The sequence below is a fragment of the Erpetoichthys calabaricus genome, chromosome 3, assembly GCF_900747795.2.
Source record: "Erpetoichthys calabaricus chromosome 3, fErpCal1.3, whole genome shotgun sequence".
Lineage (NCBI taxonomy): Eukaryota > Metazoa > Chordata > Cladistia > Polypteriformes > Polypteridae > Erpetoichthys > Erpetoichthys calabaricus.
The window spans coordinates 45,984,231-45,997,015 of NC_041396.2; the positions used below are offsets into that span (position 1 = coordinate 45,984,231).

At 35.5% G+C, this 12,785-nt stretch overlaps 1 protein-coding gene across 1 annotated transcript in view; it reads left to right on the top strand.

Moving 5' to 3' along the window:
• Positions 1 to 12,785, top strand: part of nfasca (neurofascin homolog (chicken) a) — a 198,795-nt gene that overhangs the window by 97,010 nt on the left and 89,000 nt on the right. The window contains exons 9-15 of the mRNA XM_051924556.1: positions 194 to 305; positions 3,497 to 3,681; positions 6,389 to 6,520; positions 10,626 to 10,769; positions 11,175 to 11,286; positions 11,387 to 11,553; positions 11,673 to 11,817. Coding sequence (XP_051780516.1) covers positions 194 to 305; positions 3,497 to 3,681; positions 6,389 to 6,520; positions 10,626 to 10,769; positions 11,175 to 11,286; positions 11,387 to 11,553; positions 11,673 to 11,817 — 997 coding nt within the window. The remainder of the gene's footprint in view (positions 1 to 193; positions 306 to 3,496; positions 3,682 to 6,388; positions 6,521 to 10,625; positions 10,770 to 11,174; positions 11,287 to 11,386; positions 11,554 to 11,672; positions 11,818 to 12,785) is intronic.

Sequence of the window (12,785 nt, forward strand, 5' to 3'; positions counted from 1 at the left end):
TAGCAATAAATTGTAGAATTTTTTGTTTTTCCTCCCAACAAAAGAAGATATAACAGCAAAAGTTACAAATTTTTTGTATACCTGACATATGTTGCTTGTCTAGCAGTACCTTAAGGTCATAGTTCAGGCAACTTTTTTGTTTTTTTTAACTGACATATTGATTATTTAAAATTGTCTTCTGCTTTTTATCTAGCACGAGGCATCACAGAGACCACACCGACATTTCTCTCCCCTACTGGAACATCTAGTTCTAAGACTGTTCTGCGTGGTGATGAACTGCTTCTGGAGTGCATTGCAGCAGGAGTGTAAGTCTACAAAAGACATTTGTTTTTTCGTAAAAAGCATATTTTTATGCTAGTAGCTTTAAAAAGCGTCTATCAATGTAATGCAGGTATGACCTACTTGTTGTCAAGCTTTGTATTTGAAGAATCAAGATTTCCTGTTAATATAATACCACCAGCTTAAAGCAAATCATTATCTAATATGTGGCTATATTCAAACATTGCTTTGGGATTCTTAAATACACAATCATCTTAAATATACATTTTTTTTTTTTACTCTTTGTATCCATGGCTAAGTGTATATGGCCTTGCACTTACCAATTAGTGTCTCCAAAGGACATTTTGACTTGTCACTGAGTATTTTATTGAGCTGCATGTAATAGTTCAATTCAGTAGATAGTCTATAAGTACAGAAAATTTTACAGTAGATGAAAAAGCATTCAAAATCCAAGTTATGTGTGAAATATCCTTGTGATGCTTGCTGAATACAGTAGATATTTGCACTATATAATCCACATTCAGTTAAGACACCATTTACTTCCTGTAGAAATAATTTCTCAAATCTGTTGTCTTTATCGCTTATGTACAACTGATGGCATATAATATTTCAAATACATCAAATGTGAAATTTTAGCAGTGTACTGAAATGTTTAAACACATTCACTACTTATGCTTGCACTGGGCATGCATGTATCAGCAGAGACAGGAATAAAAAGTATCCTACAAGATAGACATTCATTTGTAGATTGCATTTACACATGAAAAATAGCAATGGTAAATACATCAAAAAATTAGATTAATGCACTTTTAAGCAACACAACAAGTGCCATGAAAAAGCAACTCCTTTATGTCCGCCACGTTATGGTTTTCTTCCATGTAGGGTGACCGATCAGGAAATGAGAAACTGTAATGAACAGGATCCAATCAGGGTGCAATTAGAGCCTGCATTTTCAAACCTCTTCATATTAGCCAATCCATATTTCTACGCTAAGTCAGCATTTTCAAAAGTATATGGCTCCGGAGTATGAACATAGTCTTTCACACAGAAATTTTCTAAGGTTCAAATATTCTTGTAACAATTAATCACAAAGGTAGATTGTACACTGTTGACAAGTGCCTGCCTCGAAAGCTTGCATATTGTAATTTTTTATTTAGCCAATAAAAGGTGTCATTTTGCTTGGCTTTTCTCTACATTCATAATGGCTAACACGGTACAACACACTAGTTCTACAGTTACCGCTACTGAAACGTTGCCTTAATTCTCACCACAAAGCTGCCTACTTCCTTTCATAAGAAAGAACTCTTTCCTTTCCTGATCTAAAATTTCTCTTAACAGCAGTTTGTTCGGAATGCTTATCAGTCTACTCCTTAAAGTGGCAACATTAAACTTAGCTCCCATCTGGAGTCATGTTGTATTATAATGTCTTTTATGCTTGTGTTTTCGTATAGTTTATGGCATTTTGGCTAGGGATTCTGTTTTTGACTTATTTTGGCAAAGTTTAATTTTATTATCTTCTTTTTATTTTAGCTTATTACGACAAAGTTTAATTTGGTCATCCTCTTGTTTCTTTTGTTTACGCGATGTTCCATGTAGCATCATCACATTGCTGAAATCATAGGATGTGACACTATAAATTTGACAACAGGTACAACACTCGCTATTCCTTGATACAATAATCTACATCTCGTTATTCTTAGCATAGTTAACTTATTTCTTAAGTCTGCCCTAACATTAGGTTGGTTTCTTGATTCTTCTGAATTCTGTTTTGACTTCAACTTCTGATTAACGTCTACCTCCTTGGTTTCTAGTTACCTATTAATTTCTTGATTACTCGGTTTTGACCCTTGGCTCTTGCCTGTGTAATATCATCTCCTCGTCTTACCTTCCCTCACAAAAATGTTCAACCACATTCTGCATCTCGTAACACATAATAGAATTCAAAAGTTGCACTTACATTAGCTTCAACTGCATGTTCAGTTATTCTAGATAATTCTCCATGCTAATAAATCTGTGAACTTCCTGTGGGAACCCATTTAAAAGCAGAATACTAAGGGTGAAGTAAGGGGGCATAACTGATAGGCATAAATAACAAGAATATTATTTTCAGCTCAACTTTTAGGTTTGATTTTCTGCCCTTTACATTTGACCTTCCTGGTTTACATCTTATATTTGCCATTTAGAATTGACTTAAAAATTAGACCAGACATTTAACATCTGGAAAGGATTGTACATTTTCAGCCACTCCATTTAACCAGCATACCTGATATTCACCAGTTATAGCATACATATGTCCCACCCAGCTAATTTAATTTGGCTCTTTGACATATAGGTTTAATAGGTTTTTAGGGTCATTATTGTAACATGTACAGTTCTTTTCTTGTAGGCATAAGTGAGATATTTGTCACATATTTGACATCTAAGGGTGAGATTTGGCATATAAATGATATTTAACAAACTGTATTAAGTGAGATGTTTACCAATTAAACAGGATATGTAATATATAAGCACAATATTTGCCATATAAACTGGATATTTGACATAGAGGTGAAGCCGTTGCCATATAAGCTAAATATTTCAGGCTTTTACTGAATGTTTATAATATAAATATGACATTTGCCATGTAAAAGTGTTAAATATTTTCAATTTTTCCTAATAAAAACGCACCCTTTTCTTACCAAGAAAAAAAGAATCTTAAATGTATTTTTGCTCTCAAAGTGAAGCAAGCAGCAGAAATGGTGTGGATATGCTAACTTATAGTGGCCAGTCGCATATGCACGGAATTGTATCCTGTATATTTGCATACTTTATGATATTTTTGTATTTAAAATGATGATGGCAATAATTAAGGTTGATGCTAGGGGTTTTAAAAAAATGATGTTTTTGACTAATACACAATAACATAAATGGAAATTAGTTAGAAAGAAATGTACATAACGTAAAACATACTTATTGATAGCGCAAGTAAGAACATAGGAGCAATGAAATTCTAACTCAATTTTTGGGATATTTTATATGTCATGAAATTGTTGAACTATATTTGGCTAAACGATCCTCTCTTATTAAATGTTTTTTTTTTTTTATGTAGAGTTGATTGGATATCTTTTTCAGGCTTTACAGCCATTTAATATCAGAATTAATTTCCAAACAGTTATAATATGTATTTTTACATGCCTTGAAAAATTTTTTTGCCTTATTTTGAAATTCTTCATTATAGACCTACTCCTAGCATTACCTGGTACAAGAAAGGAGGAGACCTTCCAAGCAAGAAGGTTAAGTTTGAAAACTTCAATAAGACATTACGCATAGTTGGGGTGTCTGAAGCTGATGCAGGTGACTACTCCTGCCTGGCCAGTAACAAAATGGGCAGCATTCGTCACACCATCTCAGTTAGGTACAAAGGTAAGAAGAGATTTAGTAGGGGCAAAGCTTACAGTTGCAAAGGGGTTACATTGTCTACAAAAATGTTTCTGTGACATTGGCAAATATCTAAAGATACATTTCTTACTTGATTAATTTCATATATGTGTTGTGCTGAAAACTCTCAATTCTGTTATTCTAAAGTCTTTTTAGATATAATTATGTGCACCCTGTAGAAACAAGAGTATCATAGGTTAGAGGTTAACTTTTCTGAGGCCACATTTTCCATTACAGTTTAAGTTAGAGCTTGTCTTGGCAATATATGGTGATGTTTTATTAGTCTCATATTGCCATTAAAGATTACTTGTATGTTAATGGAATGTTATTGCGTACAGTTAAAAAACGCAGTTTCATCCTCATTAGGTGTCCTTAATGCAATAAGAGTTAAGTATAGTCCTCCAATTATGTTAGGAAAACTGGACACTGCTAATATTGCAGCTCAGTGATATGAATTATTATACACATGAGTTATCATTTACCTGGTTTGGCTGCCTTTCCCTAATTGATCTTTACTTGATGTGTAGAAAGTTGTGTACGTACATTTCAATCCTCTTTTTGTGTGGACACAAGATTTATAAATCTGACCTCATGTTCCTTTGGACTAGTATGAAGCAGTTGTGACAACCACAGTGCCACCATGTAATCAAAATTAAAGATTAAATATTTAATTCACTTTAATTTGATCATGCCCAATCCATGTGTTAATTATTTTTCTTAACAGCACTGCATCAGAGTAATGTAATTATTTTAAATAGGCCTCATCTACTAGACTAAAATTTATCTGGATTTAGATCCTTCTCCATCATCTTTGTTATTGCCATGTTGAAATCTAGTTACAATTCAAGTTAAAAGCAATTTCAATTTGTTCTCAGTAAATAAGCTCAAAGAGCTGCACAGGCTATGTTAGAAATATAACATTAGAACAGGAGCACACAAAATGTCTGCTAATATACACATATATATTGTAACTATGGCGGAGTGCTTGGACACCTAGAACGCAAACTCATGTACATAACATTTTTGATGCTAAAATATGGGATAAAATTTATTCAAATCAAACTGTGCAGTTTGGTGGGAAGATTGACTGCCAAAATATGTCTCCCTAGAATTATCAAAATCAAAGCTTCTGTAAATGCAGTACAAAATTACTTTTGTGGCTGGCCTTTGCAGGCTCTCCACATATGAATATTCTTACTGATTTACGGACTCTTGTATCAAAATACTTTTATCTTTTATAGTGGTTACCAGTAAACTCCCAAGATTGCAGTGTTAGAACCCCATTTTAGAAGACATAAGAACACACTGTGAGAAATTTGGAGTTTCTTATTTGTTTCCCATGAATCACCTGTGCTTTTTGCCTTGGAAATCATAGGCAGGAGATGCAAACTGTGACAATATACACACAAATATCCATACACATGCATAATATTAATATTAACAAATGTTCCAGACATTAATACATTTCTTATTGTCATTCTAACTCTTATGGGTCCCAATTGACCTCAACTTTTGTTTTCTGCCAGTTTACAAATACTTATACCAAGTGTATAGTTGCAGTAAACAAAATAAAAAACTTTATTATGACCTATATACATCATTGTCTGAACAGAGAAATTACGTATGTTGTTTTTGTTGACTTGTTTTGTTGTAGAGTGGGTCGCACACACCACAATCTGTCCAAGTCTGGACATTTCCACATTGATAACTATAAATGGTGAACCAGCCATGTCTGGATTACAAAGACTCTCAGAAGCTCTTTTCATGCTGTAACCAATAGGAGAGTGTGACGGTGCGGATTGGCTGCATGTTCCTGTTTGCCTTTGGGAGCCTCTTGGGAGCATCATTTTCCTCAGGGTGCTCCAGATTCCTTCCACATTCTAAACACATCATATTTTATTACAATTCTAAATCCATCCTAGTTGAGTTGAGTTGAGTTGAGGTGAGGTGAGGTGAGGTGAGGTGAGGTGAGGTGAGGTGAGGTGAGGTGAGGTGAGTGAGTGAGTGAGTGAGTGAGTGAGTGAGTGAGTGAGTGAGTGAGTGAGTGAGTGAGTGAGTGAGTGAGTTTGTTTGTTTGTTTGTTTGTTTGTTTGTTTGTTTGTTTGTTTGTTTCAGGTGTTTCTGTGAGTTAATTTTGCTATGAGCAGTCACTCTGCCCAGGACTGGTTACTATGCCCAGTTTTGAATAAGCAGATTCAGAAAATAGAGGTATGATGATAGTTACTTAGCCTGTGTGCATGTAACCCATAATGGCCTGTATTTCCATCATGAGTTTCCAACCTTGCCTGATGCTGCCAGGATAGGTTTCTGATTCCATGAAACGTTTTTATTGGAAAGGGTGTTTTCAGAAAATAAACAGATGGATGTACAGTATATTTATAATATTGTGAAAACACCAGTTTATAAAACCTGTAGATATTCTTGTTAAACGTAATAATGCATAATGATGTAAGTGTATTTTTAGGGATGTTTTTGCTTTGCGACAGTTTTTACTTGATTTTAACATTGATTAAAGGTAATTCATTTAAAACATTAGTATTGGAAGCAGACTAGAATCAGCCTAATTCATCTGTCTCTTCATTAGATTCAAATACTAAATGTTGAACAAAGCATAATTAATAGCAGTGTAACTAGCATGCTGTTATTCTGTTTTTGTTTTTTTTTTCCTTCATACAAATTTTATCTTATACAGCTTCACCATACTGGCTGTCTGAACCGAAAAATCTGATCCTTGCTCCGGAGGAAGATGGAAATCTTATTTGTCGAGCAAATGGACTGCCTAAACCGGAGATCAAATGGCTTATCAATGGAGATCCTATAGAAAGTAAGAGGCATTTCAGCCTGTGTTATGAGCAAATGTGATCTTGGGCTGGCTAAAGATATACGGTAATGTTATGTGTAAAGCTACTCACAAAAGGCAGTTCCGCAGATAGCATAATTGTACTGCTAATATCTATATATAGAACACATACTGGTCACTACAGTGGGTGTCAGGTGGAATCTTTGGGGAAGAAAAATTAAACACAGGTCTAAGTCGTGTGGTAAATTCTGTGAGACATGTTAGAGAAAGTTGTGTGTGATTAATGGCATCTCATTTATATAACATGAGTGTCGATATATTGAATGTGATATTATATGAGGGGTTTAGAGTGGTATTTGCTTTTAGATTTAAGTAGAAATGATGAACAACTTATGAGAATATGACATTTAGCCAAATGTAGATGATCATTCCTACATACCCAACTTTGGCCAAAATCATCCAGTCAAGTTTTAAGTTAGTATCCAGTTACTATCTGGTACACTATGTCATGATTTACTGAACATATCTGATTTTTTGTGTGAAAAAAAAATTCTTTGTAACATTTCTGTAAGCCTTAACCTTTAAGGTGCCCTGTTTCCTTATTAATGAAATACATTTGCAGGAACAACTGAAATCCACTGTGCTAATTGCCTTAGTAATTTTTGAAAGCTTTTGTTCTGGTCTCCTCTTAACTGTTTGCTTATCCTGAAAAGATTCAGCTGTTTCATTGTTCATATGCATATTCCAATCTAACTGCATTTCCCTGGACTTTCTCTGACATTGTTATATCTTTTTTGTAATACAGCATCCAGAACTGCAAACAGTATTCCAGATGAGGTTTCATTAATGCATTGTATTGTTTTAAGAATGACCTCCCTTGACTTGTGCAGAGCACAATGTGCTATGTAACCTACAGTAATATCCTGTTAGCCTTCATAATTAGTACTGCATAATTTCTCAATGTGGACCTTGATAAGGTCACTACTCCTAGCTCCTTCTCATAAGGTGTAAATTGAAGTTTCAGGGACCCCATTGTGTTTTTAGATCTAATATTGTTAATAACCTTATTCAATACTTTACATTTATTTACATTAAATGTCTTCTGCCACATATCTGTCAAGCCTATATTCTGTCCAGGCCCATCTGCTGACTCTAAGGAATCTGTCATTTCACCTAGTTTAGAGTCATGAGAAAACTTAACCATCTGGTTAGTTACATTTCTATCATCATTGTGTACTATATATACAGTAATCTCTCCTCGATCGCAGGGGGGTTCGTTCCAGAACCCCCCGCGAAAGGTGAAAATCTGCAAAGTAGAAACCATATGTTTATATGGTTATTTTTATAATGTCATGCTTGGGTCACAGATTTGCACAGAAACACAGGAGGTTGTAGAGAGACAGGAACTTTATTCAAACACTGCAAACAAACATTTGTCTCTTTTTCAAAAGTTTAAACCTGCTTCATGACAAGACAGAGATGACAGTTCCGTCTCACAATTAAAAGAATGCAAACATATCTTCTTCTTCAAAGGAGTGCGCGTCAGGAGCAGAGAATGTCAGAGAGAGAGAGAGAGAGAAAAAAAGCAAACAATCAAAAATCAGTAGGGCTGTTTGGGCTTTTAAGTATGCAAAGCACTGCCGGACAAAGCAGCTGCAAGGAAGAGAGCAATGTGAAGGTAGTCTTTCAGGCCAGTGTGCGAACAACCCCTCTGCTCACACCCCCTCCGTCAGGAGGAGAGAATGTCAGAGAGAGTGAGAGAGACAGAGAGAAGCAAACAATCAAAAATCAATACGTGCTGTTTGAGCTTTTAAGTATGCGAAGCACTGTGCGGGAAGCATGTCGCTTGACAAAGCAGCTGCAAGGAAGGGAGCAACGTAAAGGTAATCTTTCAGCATTTTTAGAAGAGCGTCCGTATTGTCTAGGGGTGCGAACAGCCCCCGTGCTCACAATATATTTGAGGAGTTTTATTTAATACGTAATACGCACTCTGGTTGGGTAGCTTCTCAGCCATCTGCCAATAGCGTCCCTTGTATGAAATCAACTGGGCAAACCAACTGAGGAAGCATGTATCAGAAATTAAAAGACCCATTGTCCACTGAAACCCATGAACCAGCGAAAAATCCGCGATATATATTTAAATATGCTTACATATAAAATCCGCGATAGAGTGAAGCTGCAAAAGTCGAAGCGCAATATAGCGAGGGATTACTGTAAATTAAAAATAGCAGTGACTCCAGCACTAATTACTAATGGACACCACGTTTAACATCACCAAATTCAGAAATCATTAACTGTTTCTTTCTGTGTTTGAGTCAGTTTCACAGAAGGTGTGCATTTAACTGCCAGATTTGCTTTTGGTTAGATCACTAGCCTCTCAAGTGGCACCATATCAAAGCTTTTGAAAATCAAAATGAAAAATTATGACATGAGCGTCAGTAGGCTTTGTGCCTTAGGAACCAAATTACCCAAATATTCTATAACATTTCAGTATTTACCTCTCTGATGTGCTGATTTCTTTGATCATAAAATAGGTAATTACGATAGCAATTGATAAGAAGATAAGAACTGATAAAAATTGCACGATTTGGCTCAAAAATTAATCAGCATATCGTCATCTCATAACAGGCTTAAGTTTTGTGTTTGGTATTTTTTGTCCAACTGTTTTAGCTCTATTCCATACCATTTTCTAAGCCCTCTTAATCCTGTGTAGGGTTGTGAGGGGCTAGAGCAGGGGTCCTCAATCACGGTCCTGGAGGGCCGCAGACTCTGCAGGTTTTTGCTCCAACCCAGTTGCTTAATAAGAAGCACTTACTGCTCAAGTAACACTTCTGCTTCACTTTATTTGTCTCGCTTATTAAGATTTTGAACCCTTATTGCTTATTTTAGTCTTAAACAGCTGTATTACTTGCTCCTAATTAGCAATAACATGCAAATGACAAAAGCGACCAGCATTTCTCCATTTAGCTTGTTACCATTTTCACCTGTGTGTATTTCTCATTCACTATTGGGTTTAATTAAATACTTGAAAGGAAAGTGAAATGAAAAACATGAAGGACTGAGAATTAGCCTTCAAATAATTTGGATGAAATCCTTAGAAAAGGGAAGAAAATCTAGGATATGAGAATGATCTGACATAGCACTAACAAGCAATGAAATTAAATTATTGGCAGGAATTGCCTTCTAATTAAGCAACCAGGTTAGAACAAAAACCTGCAGCCACTGTGGCCCTCTAGGACTGTGATTGAGGACCCCTGGGCTAGAGTCAATCCCAGCAAGCATAGTGTGCAAGACAGGAACACTCCCATGGTCAGGGCACCAGTCCATCACAGGGGAACACACTCAAAACACACACACACATACCACACACCTACTATGGCCAATTTAGCTTATTCATCTAACCTGCATGTTTTGGGACTTTGGGAAGAATTCTGAGAACCGGAAGGAAACACAGACAAAGGGATAACATGCAAACTCAATGTATGGAGGACCCAGGATGAATCCTGGTCCTCCTTACTGTGAGGCATCAGCGCTACTGCTACACCACCAGGCTGCCCTTGTTTAATAATTTTTTCAATTAATTTACAAGTGATACATTTTAGGCTTACTGGCTTAAACTTGGTAGTAAAATTTTGGTCACTTTTTTTGTAAACTTGGACAACACTTGCTAGCCTCTAGTCATTAGAGGTACCCCCATTGTGTATTGTATTTTTGTAGAACAGCCGTTGTTGTCCCATCTACCCCAAAATGTGTCCCAAAATACCATAAACCTATATCTGTCTATCGTACGCCAAAACTGAAGTCTGATCTTTCTGATCTCCTCAGTCTTACATTTGGCAAGAACTTCAGAGAAAACTAACTTCTCAGCTCTGCTCTTCTGCTTAACACCTTGCTCTTTAAATTTGTAATACTGTTAGCATAACTATTTTGGAATAATATGTATTACTTTTCATACTCCTCACTTGTTTTTCAAGTTCTAGATAGAGTTCTTTATTAGATTGAATATTGATTTGTCACTGTGAGTATTTAGCTATTAAATATAATACAATAGCTGAAGCAGACAGTGCAGTCAAACTTAGAGCAGGATGTGAACTTTGCTGGACTTATCTCTACTTTCTTCTTTTCCTAGGTGCTCCTCCAAATCCAAGCCGTCGTGTTGCAGGCGACACCATCATTTTCCGCTCTGTTCAGATTGGTAGTAGTGCTGTTTATCAGTGCAATGCTTCAAGTGAACATGGGTACTTGTTAGCTAATGCTTTCGTCAATATCCTAGGTAAGATATTGATGGCTACAAGTGGAAAATATGTGAGGCTATCAGAGAAAAAATGTCTTAAAACATGCTAGTTTACTAAGTTTTAACGATGTCCAAATATCCTGTGGGATTTTTCACATATACAAAGGTTTAAAAGCCCTAGCCTTATGAAGAAGGAATGGTACATGGTAAATACTTGACACTAATTCCAGCAGTATATTTTATGAACAGTGTTGAGTGAAATATATAGTGCTGTATCGTTGTTATCAGGTAATAGCAGAATGTGGCTCTTACTGACATGAAAAATTTCATTTATTTAAAAAATAATAAAAACATGTATAAAGTCCTGAAAAACTTTTTTTTGGTTGACCTTAGAATTTAAGAGTTGTTAAGGCAGGTTCTTTAAACTTTTTCCTGTTTCTGCAGATGTTCAGCCCCGCATGCTAGCTCCACAGAGCGAGGTCATCAGAGTGATTGAGAACAATCGGACTCATTTGGACTGCCCATTTTTTGGCTCTCCCTTGCCCATGTTACGTTGGTGTGTATTTTCGGTATATTTTATGCAAAACAGGGTTATTATAAGTAGTAAAAAAAAGTGAAGGCTTGAACTCACCTTATATATGATTTATCTTTTTTAGGTTTAAGAATGGTCAGGGCAGTAACTTAGATGGAGGACAGTACCGCACCTATGACAATGGAACACTAGAAATCAAACGGGCACGGAAAGAGGACCAGGGCACTTACACGTGTGTGGCAACAAACATTTTGGGCAAGGCTGAGAAGCAAGTCCGGCTTGAAGTAAAAGGTCAGAAAAAGCACATTTCTCATATTAAGTTGCTATTGAATATCATTTGAAAAACACATGATAGAATCATTTTAAAGCTTTGCTAATGCAATAATGCCTGCATGATGCATGTGTTTCAGACCCAACACGCATTGTGAGAGCCCCAGAGAACTTGGTCATAAAACGTGGGGAGAACGCTCGGTTTGACTGTCGAATCTCATATGACCTCTCTCTTCGCTTAACTGTTACCTGGCTCAAAGATGACAACCCCCTGTCTGGCTGGAGGTAGGTGTAACCTCAGTAAAAGCAAAGAATATCAGATGAAGACAGTTACTTGTTTAATTGTAAAATGCAATAATCATTTATAATAACATACATAAAAAATTCAATACATTTAACAAAAAGTAGAATTGATATATATATCTGATTAAATAAGATCAGCACAGTTGCCAGCACTGGACTTTGGTCTACCAGGTATGAGTGTTGGTGTGCAAGTAAGTGTGCCAGCTCAGAGTGGGTTTGTGCCTTATGAGAATGGATTAAAAAATTAGCAAGTGAAATAATGATCAAATGTAATTAGAGCTTTGTTAATAGGTTTTATTTCCAAACCTTTAGTAAGCCCAGTAAGTGAAATCTTTTTTGGTCACCTAAAGCCTAAGTTGGGCAATCTTAAGTATTCATTTTTGACAGCAACCATCTTAGATGTTTATGTATTATCCCAATGAATGAAATCTGGGGTTTTCTCCTGGCTTTGTATACTTGTTAATTAAACTGTTGTTACTTTATAAATTCCATGAAAGTACTGTAAATTTGCTTTTCAGTATTTTTCATTTTAATCTGAGTCTTTTTTCAATGATCACTGAGGAATGTTGAAAATACAGAAGTGGTTAAAATGTATATTTCGTCACACAATGCAATATGAATATTTTAGTCAAACTGAGAAAATTACTTTTTTGTTACGCCCAAATCCAGTGGAAAGTAAAAAGTTTGTTAAACCCATATTGAAAACATACATTTTTAAAAATAAACTTAAATGTAATTTTTCATAAAAAGTACATTTGTGTTTTTTTTTTTTTTTTTTTTTACCAAACCACAACATATCCATTATGTTTTTTCTCAAAACACAAATTATTCACGGGAACAAGGAACACAAATATGAATTTTAAAAATGTTATAAATTCAAATAAGAGTAAATAAAATAGAATAAGTCTAATAAAAAAAAAAAAGACTAAAGAGGATGTAATTAAAATGCT